This window comes from Choloepus didactylus, chromosome 1, assembly GCF_015220235.1.
Source record: "Choloepus didactylus isolate mChoDid1 chromosome 1, mChoDid1.pri, whole genome shotgun sequence".
NCBI lineage: Eukaryota > Metazoa > Chordata > Mammalia > Pilosa > Megalonychidae > Choloepus > Choloepus didactylus.
The window spans coordinates 202,903,419-202,917,435 of NC_051307.1; the positions used below are offsets into that span (position 1 = coordinate 202,903,419).

The 14,017-nt window shown below is 38.4% G+C and overlaps 1 protein-coding gene across 1 annotated transcript in view; it reads left to right on the forward strand.

The window, feature by feature from the left end:
* The window catches only part of RBM6 (RNA binding motif protein 6), a 149,601-nt gene that overhangs the window by 52,420 nt on the left and 83,164 nt on the right, over positions 1 to 14,017 (forward strand). Inside the window, 2 exon segments of the mRNA XM_037850977.1 lie at positions 13,138 to 13,167; positions 13,170 to 13,210. Coding sequence (XP_037706905.1) covers positions 13,138 to 13,167; positions 13,170 to 13,210 — 71 coding nt within the window.

Below are 14,017 nucleotides of genomic sequence, written 5' to 3' on the forward strand. Positions count from 1 at the left end.
ATATCCATAGAGACAGAAAGCGAGTTGGTCGTTGCCAGGGGCTGGGGGAGGTTGAGGAATGGGAAGTGACTGCTTAATGAATATGGAATTTTCTTTTGGGATGAGGAAATGTTCTGGAACTAGTGGTGATGATGGTTACACAACATTGTGAATGTACTAGATGCCACTTAATTGTACACTTTAAAATGGTTAAGTGTTGAGTTTTATGTGTATTATTACAATTAAAAAAAAGTACATACTATATGATTCCATTTATATGACATTTTGGAAAAAACAAAATTATAGGGATAGAAAACTGGTTGCCAAGGGTGTTAGGGTAGGGGTTAACTGTAAAGTGACAGCATGGGGAACCTTTGGGAGGTAATAGGACTGTTCTGTATCTTGATTGTGGTGGTGGTATATCAATTTTAAATTCAGTAATATTGGTGACTACTGTGGTTATGTAAGAGAACATCCTTATTTTTAGGAAATACACACTGACGTTTTTAGTAAAGGACCAAGGTATATGCAGATGTCGCTCATGTGGCTTAGGAAAAATACTTGATATATATGGAGAGGAAATAAGAGGGTAATGATAAAGCAGATGGGGCAAAATTTTATCAGGAGGTGAATCTGGGTGATGGGTATATGAATGTGTTCCTTGTACTATTTTTTCTGTAACTTTTTTGTAACTTTGAAATTATTTCTAATAAAAAGTTGAAAACCTGACATAAAGCTGATGTGTTTTATTTTTAAACAATCAGCAGAAATCGGCAGGTTGAAGACTGCAATGAGCAACTTCTGTCTACAAGTACACTCTAGAGCAGTGGTTCTCAAAGTGGGTCCTGGACCAACAGCATCAGCACCACCTGGGAACTTGTTAAAGCCACAGATTTTGGGGTCCTACCCTAGACCTACTGAATCCAGTTCTGGGGACAGGCCAGCAGTCTGTGCTTTAACAAGTCTTCCAGGTGATTCTGATGTGCCCTGAAGTGTGAGAACCATTTCATTAGATTGACTATTGGTTCTGATTCTTTTTTATGAAACTTTTTTGCACATTTTGAAAGTCAATTAGTAAGAAAGTAGATCTTCCGTAAGTAGAAAAAGCTAATGCTTATGTGCTTTGGGAGAGCATGCCAAGCGTATTCCTTGCCTACCTGATACCTGAGTTCTGCTTTACAGAGCGGGGGCAGGAGATGGAGTGGTGTTGAAGTTATTTCATGCCCTTAGTGTTGTTCTTTTTGTTTATATACTATACTTCTTCCAGATATCTCAGAATGGCTCTAGATCTTCTCACTCTCACAGTGCTTCTGTGAGATATGAATGCAGACAGAATTGCTTGTGGTTTTTAGGTGGGCTTGGATAATATGTAAGAGAAATGGATTTTGTGTATAAGCATGCTGTGATGTTTTTTTCAAAAGGGATTTGTACCCATTTAAGTGATTTATGTGAAAATGATAATTATAGCTTCTGGATTATGTTTCCTCACAAGTCTCAAGCACAGAAAGTGACTCCCTATAGTAACTGAAGTGCTACATAATATTTCTGTTCTGTTTCACTAACTAACCTCAAAAAGCTAGAGGATTACTAAAATAGTACAAGTGGGAAGAAGCAATATCTTGCTTTGATTCTAGAAGTGTTCACGTGGTAAATGGAAATTGCAGTTTTTGTGGCCCTGGGAAGGAAATTTCTCCTTAGGAAGTGAGGATTTGCAGTGACCAGGTTACTTGGTCTCCTCTCCTAACATTTTGGGTATACTGAAAAGACATTGTTTCAGAGGCCCTGACCCTCTGCATTTCTTAATGATGATAGGCTCATATCTTTTCATTGTTCATAATTGAAATGGTTTGAGTTTTTTTTATCTCCATGTTGATAAAACAGAAGTGCCTTACTTAAAAAAGAACAAAAACCCAGAGAGGATCTCTTAGTGTAGGAGCAGAAATATATTGTGAAACTGGAGAATTGACACTGATGATACAGAACATGTATAGTCTATGGTATCCTAAATGGAGTAGCTAAAGATGTAATAGCCTAACACCTTTTGGAAAAAATAAATCATAACCGGAAAATGCAAAATACACATTTTTGCTGTGTTTTTGGCATTTACAGAACAGACAAGGAAACATTTTTAGTTTCTTAGGAAAAACTGGTTATAGGCTGATGGGAAAATATATTTACTTGTCCCATCTCTAAAGCTGCAGAAAGTGCTGTTCTCAACAGGAGTCTTATCAAGTTTGGTACCATATTTGGGGAAGATGAGTGTCAGGAAAGGTGGCTGAGCTTAATGTTTGGGAAGCCAAGAGGCATTTTTTAGGGCTGGGCGATTCTCATGGAGGCAGTGAATGGACCCCGTGACCAAGTGGAGAACAACACGCCTAGAGAAGAATCCCATGATGCGGTGCTGGAGGGATCAGGTGAGCCTGGGGAGACATGCTGGAATTAGGGATAATTTTGATCATCTTTGGAATTACCTGTGACTTGGCTTATTTATTTCCTTTTTGAAGTTTCGCACCCAAATACTTTAAGTGTTCTGTTAGAAAATACGGGTGTTCTGTGACCCTTATCCTCATTTTAAGGAATTACCTGTTGTGTTAGAAAATCACCTAGGTGTATATGCTGGCAGTAGAACCTTGGCTAAGCAGCTTGAGCAGAGACATGAACAAATTGTCTCTGGTCATGATATATTTTGAACCTTGTTGAGTGGTGTGATGCTTGCTGCAAAATAGCAGCTCACTGGACCGTTGAGGAAGTGACGGCTTGACTCCATGGGTATAGTGAGGCTCTAAGGGGAGTTAAAAGTTCAGTTCTGTCAGCTAGTGAGTGGAGCATGGCCTAAGAGAATACAAATATCATTTTGAGCTCCCTTTTTGAACCCCCTTAAGTCAGCAAGGATAGCTAGTAATAGTTTGCCACCCAGATAGGGAACTTTTAATATTATCATTGGCTTTTACTAGACTCCCTGCATGCTACTTTCCATGAGGCTTTTGGATATAGAGTCCCATTCTGGATCTGAGAATAGGACAACTTCACAGTCCAGGGCATCACTTTATTTAGAAACACGAACTACTGCCCGCTTGATGGGTGTTGATTTGTGAACTGTGAAGCTTGTACCTAAACTGCATATAAGATTTGGAGGTAGGACAGATAGATGTTTTGAGAATGTAGCATGACAATGATGAGCAGATGCCTTAATCTGTTTTTCTGCTGAGATTCTTAAATTGTGGTCTATTTTGGAGGGTGGGGTGTTTTTTTAGAGTAGGAGTTGAGATGTATCATGCATTGATTTTAGTGTGAGGTACAGGTTTTAGAAAACTGGCTGTCCTATACCTTGCTCCCCCCCCTTTTTTTTTCTTTTTTTTGTAGCACCAGGATATCCCAGAGTTGCAGGGAATAATTTGTTTTGTTATAGCAGCTCTGGATAGAGTATTTTAAGTATTTCCCTATTTCTAATTGTTTTGCTTGCCTTTTGGGGGAGCAGAGAGGAGATACTTAAATTCATAAAGTCTTTTCACTTTCCAATGGAAGACAATTTATTTTCTCCTAGGGGTCTGATGTTTTTTACTATATGAGAATAATCTGGGTTCTTAGAGTGGGTGGTGGGAGTTATTATAGGAAGCAGAAGCATACTGAATTTAGTGGTTTTATTTATTTATTTAATACCCAGATGAAATTCAATATCTGTGGGCTAACCTCCTTGAAGATTGGATTTGGGGCCACAACACAGTCTCACCTGAACAGAGAATGTGGTACCATCCCTGAAGAACACAGGGGCGGGCTCCAGCAGGGCTCAGGCTATGAGTTCTTGCCCTTCGTTCAGGCAGTGATGCAGCAGAGATCTCTTTAAATGTAATAGTGTTTCCTGGGAGAAAGTCTTCCAAAGGGCACATTGTCAGCTATGAAAGATGACCTCATGATCCAAGGCAAAAATCAGTGGCCCACCTCACAGTTGAGAAGCATATGGCCTAGGGCACAGAAACCTCAGCAGTTGGGAAAGCCAGGAAGGCACTCGTTAAAGAAATTTCCTGATTTTCTTCTCCCAAAATATAAATTTTGAGACACAAGCAGATTATTTCCTCTTCTCCACAACCAGTTGTCTGAGATGGGGTTTTCCTCTCTGAGTTTGGAGAAGTGTTTGAACTTTGTTTACAGCCCTATGTCAGTTCTGTTGCCTTTCTGAGTTCCTCTCCCTTTTCTAGGTAGAATTGCTCCTGCCTTCGGTAGTCCTTACTTGTTTCTTTTGCCAAATAATCAGGTGACTTTGACTGAGTCTTCCATGGGGCTTTCTTTTCATTCTGATGGTTAAAAGAGTTCATCAAAGAGTTTCCTCTGCTGAAGTAGCAGAAAACGGTCTTTAATCAGCCTGTATAGTGCAGGGGCCTGCTTGATTCCCAGCTTCAGTCCAGGGAGGGGAAACCATTTACACAATTACCTTAAATGAGTAATAGATAGAGGCCATCCATAAAAACTATTTACAGGATTTAAAAATACAGTGGCTTCTTTAACCTTCCTTTGCACCAAGACATCAAATCTGTGTCCTCTTTTTCTAGCTTACATTTCCTACCCTCAGAATGTAAATTAAAACAGTTATCTGCTTCTGTGTTTCTTGCTTAGGTTTTTCTACCTTATATAAGCCTTCTTGAAATTAGATAGTGGTGATGGTTGTACTATTTTGTGAATATTCTAGAAACCACTGACTTGCATACTTTAAAAGGGTTGATTTTATGGTATGTGAATTATAGCTCAGTAAAAAAATAAAAACCTTGAAAATTGGTTGACAAGTCATATAAAGATTGATTTATTTCTTAAAGGCCTTTCATGAGTTTAGAGACTTTTCGTAGAGTTTCAGCACAGATGTTAAAGACCTGTTGATCTATACTTATATTTCCTGGTAGAGTTCATAATTGATTGTCCCTAGTCTCTATTCAGTAAGCTATGCACAGGAATGTTGTTATATTTTTTATCTTTTTAAAGAAAACAGCAATCTGTAACCTTGAAAAACTTGTGATTCATTGTTTGATGAATGCAGTTCTGATTGGTATTTGTGGCTTCACCATTGAAACTACTGACCAGTGTATTATTTTTTTATTGATTCGTTCATCTAACCAACGTCTGTGGAGTGTTGAGGTGCTAGTGAACATATGTGATGTCATCTCTGACCTTAAGATTTTTCAGCTTTTGTGGAAAATGGGTCTCTAGGATGACTGTTCTGCATTCCTCTTCTGAAGAGGCCACGGTGTCTTATAATTTCATTTTTGTAAGTGAATCTGTGAGTTCTCATAAATGATGGGATTTTTTGGCTGAAAGTTTGAAGAATTTGACTACTCTGGATTACTGTTGATGAAAAGTGTTTAGTTGATTCTAATCCTAAATTTGCTAGAGGATACAAGAATGGGACTTTTAAAGGGAAAAGGATTAAAAGAAATAGTACAAAAACGAATGCTTAGAGGTAAACATTGGTTATAGAGATCAGCATGTAATTAATTATTTATGATGTTCCCTGAGTTTCAGAGAGGTAAAATTTTAATAATCAGTGATTTTTCAGGGGTGTCATTGGAATTGATCAGGAAAGAAATAAATAAAAATGCATACAGATAGTCCTAACTCCCAAAGAGGGGCTGTTTCATTCGATCTTGTCAGAGTATGAAGTAGGCCTTGGGAAACCTTGAAAGGTCTTGGTTATTTCAATCACAGTATTGGGGAAGTTTCCCTATCATCTTTTTTCTTTTTCAAAGAGAGTTACTTTGCCTTTAGAGGGATTTTTTAATGATTGTTGAAGGAAGATGACTGGATAATATCATTTTTCAAAATGATCCAGGTGTCTCTGAATGATGGTGAGGGGAGGAAAATCATTGCCTAGCGTAGGTTTGGTTAGGTGTTTCCTCATAATCCATTAACTTGATTTGTGCCACAAACTTGAAATGATTTCCAGTCTTTGATTGTCTCAAAACTAAAGAAGAGAATATTAGCCAAGTTGCCTTGTGTCGCCCTCCGTGCTATAGCATTTCTTGGCAGTGATGTAGGTAATGTGTGAATCTAGTTAAGTAATATTTGTGTAAGTATATGGGGTATGTTTCTTCAATCTCAAAGTATTAGATTGCATGTATATGCAAACTCTGGTGAAAAAAAAAAAAACAAAAAAAAACATTGGATGAGTAGAACTTCCAAGAAAGTTCCCCCAAAATGGTACCTGACAGACTTGATTTTAATTTTTAAAACCATGGTGTTATCTTGAGGGAGTAGAGTTTTCCATTAAGTAGTTTGTTTCATGGAAGTAATTTTAAATTCTATGCTTGTTAGAAAATTTAAAAATTTCTTCTTAGCTTTTGGCTTAATATGGAACCCTAGAAAATGCTCACCTTGTTTATCAGATAGTGAATGTGTTTGACATGTACAAGTATACCTGGTAAGATGGATCCTTTCTGGAGAAATCCTAACCAAGAATAGACCTATATTTTCAAATGGCTGCCTGGAGGACAAGTGCTTCCACAGTTAGCTAGTCGTAGTAGTGTTTGCAGTTAAGTTCAGCATAAAGTATATGTGGGTTTATAGGGAGAGACAAACCTCATGAATTGAGAGAGATGGGTATCAGAAATGACAGAGCAGAAAGCAGTGTTTGCCTTCTTTGTCAGACAGAGACATGGGGCTCAGAGCTGGGTACAGTACCTTCAGTTGGTCATTGGTTATCTGTAACAGTGCATAGTTGGCCAGGTGCAGTTGCTGTATTACTCACCTCTGTGATGTTAGCGTTGTATATCTAGGTCTGGTTGAAGTACAAAGCTCACAGAATGCCAGGTGTCCAACACTTCTCTGCTAGTTCACTTCTAGAATGGGCAATTAGCTGGCTGATATGATCTGCTTTTGTCCTGAGTAGTAGCCCAGAAGCCACTATCTTGTGGAACCTTCCCAGAAGAGTGGTGAGCAATGTCCTCCCCCTGCACCCCCCAACAAGGACTGAGGCAGGGCAGTGGGAAAAAATGTTTATGGGCAATATTTTTCTTCCCAGTCAAAATGAAAATAGCTCAGTGACTGTGACCTATGGAGGAAGTAGATAAATTCTTAGTATGCACTAAAAGACAATGAGGAAATTCATACTGCCTTTCAGCTGCTAAGATGTTACTATTGGGGCATATTTGAGAAGCAGCAACACAGGAAGCTATGTGGTCTTTGGTCCCTGACCTAATAGTACTTTATAATTTAAGCATAGAGATGCTGAAATGCGTTATCTTTTCCACTCCTGAAACCACCCTGTGAAGGAGTTACCATCATTGCCACTTTCCATGTGGGATAACCCAGGTCCAGAGAGAAGTGGCTTGCCTGAAATCTCTTGGTGAGTTAGCTGTAGCTTCTACAGAACCATAAAAGTTTCTTTCCAGTGTGCTGCTCCAGTGAAGATGCTCTTTTCAATTGAAAAGACATTAGTTGAGAGCCATCACATGCCAGATATTATGCTGGATTGGGGATGCAGAAATGAAAAAAAGCATCCCCATCCCTAATATGGGACTTCTGTTATTTTAGGATCACTCTCTGCATGGGCACCTTGCTCCCACTTCAATGCTGTTCCTCTCCTGGGCAATCCCTTCTGTTTTCTTGTACCTTCTTTCCTGCCAGACCAGAATGTTCTTGGCTGGGGAAAGCATATCTGCAAAGGCTCCTGTCCTATTCCTCATGTTTGCTCTGTAGGGTTATGTTTTTTATTCATTTGTTTTATTTTTACCTAATCTCTTTGCATTACATGGAAAATAATTGAATTATATCCATTGGCTCTGTAAGGAGTAATTGCTCCCTTTTTCAACTTATGTGGTCTATGCATATCTGTACTTGTTAGGACTCTTCCATTAGATTAAACTCCCTGAGGGCAAGGACAGTGCCTTCCACTTTGTTCACATAGCACTGCCAATACTGATGAAATTGAAAGAAAATAGAGTAAGGATGAAAGGATGAAAGTGTCCTAACAAATACTATCCTGGGTCCAGAGAAACATCATCAGGATGAAATGACCCTGGGATTGATTTTAGACTTTGAAAGCTACTTAAAAATACAACTGTCCACTTCTCAGCTTACCCCGCTCCCCCAAAAAATCCCCACAGACAGTTGGCACAGATGGATAATTAAGTAAAATAGAAACCCTGTGTATTTTTCAGAAATTTAGCAAGTAGTCGTTAGTGTGTATCTTCCTTGTGTTATCTGTTTTATTATAAACCAGCAACCCTATATGCATAGTTGAAAGGGAGAAAATTGAAAATGCTTATAAGATGTCAAAGTGGTAGATTTCATGTAGGTCAGTTTCATCCTTCCTATATGGTAGGTTGATGTATAAGTCAGATACGTTTCTAATTTTAATAATGAAAGCTGCAGATGTAAATTCAGTTGACGTTTTAACAGAGCAAAGTATCGGTTGGAAAACTTGCACACAGTCCTCTTTTGTTCTGTTATTCCCATTCCGATGCCTGGGTCAGTTCTGTTTGGGTTTTTGCTGAAATCTCTAACTTGATGGCAATAATAATTTTCTTCTAAAAATCTACATCCCCACTGAAATGGATTTAGGAAAACAAAACCTATAGAACCATATGCTCTCAAATCTTATTAAAGATATTTTTCATGGTGCTTTTTATATTCATGATGCCTTGTTCTTAAAGAAATAGTACTCATTGTTTAGAGAAAAAAAGCTGAGTTTTTCTTTCCTTCAAAGATACCCAATAAAATTAAGAAACCCCTTTGTTCCCTCTCTTCCTATGTCCTTCGAAATCCTGATCCCCTTTTTACATTTCATAGTTGGTGTGTATATTCTGGGCCCTTTTTGAAGTCAACTAATACTTGCCTAATAGGAATTTCAGCTGAACTTTTTAATGTTAGTTGGATTTTTCTAGATGTGTTTGAAGGAAATAATGCCCATCTCGTTTGCCTAAATAAATATTGCTATATAATTTTTATGAAAGCTGGGCCAGGTATGGAGTAACAGCTGACCTGAATGATCTGGAGCCACGTTTGCTGTCATCACTGTGTCAGCTTGTGTAGGGATAGAGGCTGAAGAGTTGGTCTGGGATTGAATATCATTCGTCAGGACTTTGTTTTCTGTACCTTGCTCCCTTTTATGCTACCTGGTTCCCTTTTGTAGGGAAAGGGCAACTACATGGTTAGTGAAGATAGAGATCTGACATTTTACTATTACCTTGATAGATTTTCTTTCCCTTGCCCTGTTCTCATCCTTCTCAGTAGCCTAAAAAACTATAAGGAGTCTTCACATTTCTATGAGAGATCTATCCATTTCCGATGGAATCAGGAATGCTTTTTAATAGTCCTATAAATAAGTACAAAGACCCATCAGCCCACCAGACTTCTTCCCAACAAATGTACAGTGGAAGAAAAGGTAATAAATATACTTTATTGTTACTCTCTTTAGGTGAGTATCTGTTTATGGGACTGTTAATACTGAGTTTACCATCTTGATGATTCCAAATGGTTCCTAGCAATTCTGAATTCAAGGTTAGTTATTCATTCTTAGATTGTTTAGGTTTCTGGGTGGAATATTTTCTGTGCTTAGAGAACTTTTTCTGTGAATTAGAGAATTACATCTGGGAAATAGAAATTCTCCAGTTATCTCATTGTAGTAATACAGCCACTGGAATCATTTTGTTAAATAGTTGTGTTGCATTACATGCATTTTCAGACTTCTGAATATTCCCTTGTGGCTACCTGATCCTTCTACCCCTATCCCGCATTCTGTCTTCCCTCTTATGGAGTAGAGTGAGCATGATAGACAGATATGTGACTCTGCTGTGGCTTCAGTTGATCTTCATTTCTTATCTTCTCTGAGTGTGGGCATTCACTGTGCTGGCTGTGGTTCTAGTATTTAGAGTGATGTATTTTTTATACATTGTGGCCCTTCAATGCAAGACAAGTTCTTCATCTGGTGTCACCTGAAGAAAAGGCTTATCTGTTGCAACACTGGAGGACAAACTGGCAGTGTTGGACTTAATATTTTGAGAGATGCTATGTTGTAGTCCACCTTGGGTTCTTTCAATTTGATTTTGACAATGTATAGTTTTCATCTCACATGCTGACTTTTGTCTCTAGCTCTGAGTTAGATGTGATTTCAGTGTATTTAATTCAAGTCCTTTTTACTATACACATTTTACATAATTGTCCTCATGAGTATGTCATTTTTAAAGCTTTTAAAATATACCCTATCAGTATCTTTCCTTATTGCTGCATAATTTTTATAACCGTCATTTACAATAAGACTTTTTAGTTTTGGGGGTGTCTTTGTTCTTATTTGTGTCCCCCCCCACCCCCGGAAGAATTTTGGTAACCAGTATAGCCAGTTCCTGAGAGTGAATGCTTTCTAATTTGCATATGGGGCCCACTCACAATGGTTTCTGCCATAGCTATTTTAGAATAGGAGCAACTGTAGGTCCATTAATTTCAGTATTGCTTAATTATAGGCATGTTCTTAGCTGTGCTCAAGCGTGTGTAGAATCTTATTAAAGGATGAGAGGCTGTACATGGTTTACAGCATCAATTTGGATCTGGACTACCTGGGTTTGAAGCCTGGTGTTGCTACTTTACCATTGAGATGACTAAGTAAATTAGTCTTTTTTTTTTTTTGGCCTTCTTCCCCATGGGTACAATTTGGTTAATGATATTTGCCTCATAAAGGGGTTGTAGGGATTAAATTATATTTAAAACTGTTTAAAATAGAGCCCTGAACCAGCAAGCACTATATGTAAGTGTTATGTCATCACCATTATTCATATTAAATTTTGGCAATTCCTGAAAATCCTTCTAGTACAACCATGAGTCTGGAACACACAAAATGCCTGGGATCAAGATTGGATTTTTTTTTGGCATTATAATTTAGCCTTAAATTTCTATTTTTGTTTGATAGCTAAATTTCTAGGTAGAAGAAATTGAGTGTTGGGCTTGTGAGTTTCATATTAAATCTCAAGTACATTGTGAAAATATAGTATTACAGGCTTATTGTATACAGTGTACAGAGATACTAATTAAGAGCACTTAATGTTTCCTACAGACTATATATCTCTTATTCCCATTAAACTTAGTTTCAAAGTCTCTTTGTCCTTTTGCAAAGTAATGAATGTTGTCTTGAATTTTCCCTCCCTCTGTCCATAGATTTCTGTGGGCTCCTCTGGGCCAGTATGGGTACTTGTAATAAGCATGTAAAGGAACCCAGGCTTTGCCATCTTGATGTTAATTCCCATATTTTTCACTTGTCAGCTATGGAAAGGGTTGCTTTCCATGCACCTGGACAGTTCCTTTAAGCTGTTCTGTAGAGGCAGTCAACACACTTGAGTATGTCTGCTTGTTCTTGTGGCTCGCCCTTTCTGATTGTGGCATGCATTTGAATGTTTGCAGTAGATGTTTGGTATAAAACACCTTCTTAGTTGTTTTCTTCTATTCTACAGTGTTTCCTAAGAACATTCAGACTCCTTTACAAAATGCAGAATGTTTTATGATAAGGTGTTCACTGGGTTTGATCAAGAAATTCCACTTGATAGGAATTAACAAAACAATATCCAATGTTAATAGGATATATACAAATATTTACACTCTCTTTCAAGTAGTTTTATTTCTTCAAAGAGTAGCTCTTCAGAGGAGAATGATTTTGGGGTAAATTTAAAAGAGGTTGGAGAACTTAGGTTTAATTCCTGTTAGTCAAAGCTATGAAACTAGTATAGAAAACCTCTCTCTCAGCTGAAGGTAGTGATGAGATTTTAATAGCTTTTGTTTCCTCTTCCTGTTTATTTCCTATAACTCAATGCAAGGATTAACTTATACCATTGTAACATTTCTTATTAAACCTATGTATTCAAGAAGTCAAAAATCTAGATATTATTATGATCATAATAAGGCATTTCAGGTCATTTATTCCATGTGACGCAGAATCCAACCCATTTCACCAAGTTTGGTTTTTTTTTTTAGGCCATACTTTCTATTACTCTAGTTCTTTGTATTTTGTTGTTATTGCTTTGGACTTTGATATCTTGATTCAGTGCTATCAGTTTTCTATTTTATTTACTTTGTGCTCAGAATTGTCAAAGGTTTTGTGTTTTTTCTCTTTCTCTGAGTTTTATTTCTCGTCTGAACAAATCCCGTCTTTTTTCTTGCTGTTCCTCTTCATAGTGTCACTTCTTGTGATGAGCTTGAGATGAGCTTCTTCATCTTTTGAGTTAGTGGAAGAAGCATGAAAGCCATTTGTGCAGCATTGCCGTGACCAGTGTATTTTTGTATTTGTATGGTGGTAGTATGATAGAAATTATAGGATGGGTTAGTATTAAGAGTTCAACAACCTGTAAATCCCATGACTTCCTATTCTGTGCTGTAAATGACACTTGCTCAGGAGAAAAGTGAAGGGTATTTTATAACTTGAAGGGTGCATACAGTTCTTGAACATGGATTGATTGCTAACAACTGCTGTCTCTCCCCCAGCCTACCCAACAGCCAGTCTTTGTACTTAAGCACTATTGTGGACCAGCTATTTGTACTTATTTATCCTTTACACCTTCTTCCTTTCATAAAGATTTTAGCTGGCTTATGACTTGAGTTGAAACGAGGAGAAAAAGAGGAGACCTGAAATGGTCTGTCCCCTGCCAACCAGAAGCCTCCCGTGGTATCCAAACAGAATAGTTGCCTCAGTCTGTCAGCACTTCTGTCTTTGAAGGTGGTTTTTTGCTTGAAAAGTGGTGACTCTATTAGCATAGCTTTGGGATAACTGCTTTTCCCTCTTCTTTTGGGATCCGTTTTTTTTTCCCCCAGATATTTTCCTGCTTTTGTTGACTTTGTTTTTCCAGAAGATTCAGCCTGTGGTTAAAAGTGTTTCAGGTCCCCAGCCAAACTTTTCTGTGGGATTACCGAATTCTGGGGCACCCTCACTGGATCATCAGTGCTAAAGAGTGCAGAAGATCTTCTTGGTTATTAGAAAAAGCCATTTGGAATGAATCTCAAAGTCCAGAACAGCTAGATTTTCTCTTCAGTGCTTTTTTTCTGTTTGGGGTAGCAACTGTTGCCTAGTGTAGGGGGAGGGATGGACTAGTTGGGAGGGGCTTATGTTTAAAGGGTTCAGAAAACGGGGTTTAAGTGGGTTTTTGTGTTTGCAAGGCACTAACACCACTCCCGTCTGTATTTAAATGCTGTCCCCAGGTTACGACTATGGCTATGTCTGCGTGGAATTTCACTCTTGGAAGATGCCATCGGATGCATGGAGTCCAACCAGGTTGCTTTAGAACTTCGGTCAAAAATGATGCTGGAAGGATATGTTTTTTAATTGTATGGGGAGGGGGTGGTTTCAAAATGATTCACTTTGGGAAAGGTTACGAGAAGATCTGTCTTTGAGAGCATTCCACATGCCATCCAAAAAGTGGTTGGTGAGGAATAAACGTGAAAGAGGTCTGGGAAGGTTTTTCTCTAGAAGTGTTAATGGGCACAGAGTCCTAAAAATTTAAAAAACCAGAGCCAGTTGTAATGGGGCTAGATTCCAAAGATAGTAGATGGGAAAAAAATGACAGGTCTGGAGTGGCTTACCTTTGGAGTGTGACTGAGAAAGGGGATCCTGATGAAGAATGATCCTTGACTGTCTGTGACACCCCAAGGATCTGCGGGGCACAGGGATTCTAGGTCAATAACTTATGCCCATACTAGGGTGAAGACCTTCTGATGGCCACTCCTGGTGGCAACTCGGTCCTGCCTGCATGGGCCTGCCGCTTTTGCAAGAGGGCCATCAGGGAGGAGAGAGGAGAGAATTTTTCGTGTTTATTGCATTCATTATTGATCTTTACCAATTGGAATTGTGTATGCATTCCTTGGCTGCATATAGTCAGAGCTGTTGAATCTAAATCTGTACTTACGTATATTTGAACCATGTAGTGGTATTCAGCTTGCCACCTAGGATTGTCATCTGGATCTTCAGTTGAACTCTTCTGATGGTTTTGTGAGAAATTACTAAATGGATAGAGTCCTTCTTGTCAGGATGCCCTTGGGAAAATTAGTTTTCTTTCTGGTGCTTCAGCTGCTCCATCTTTGA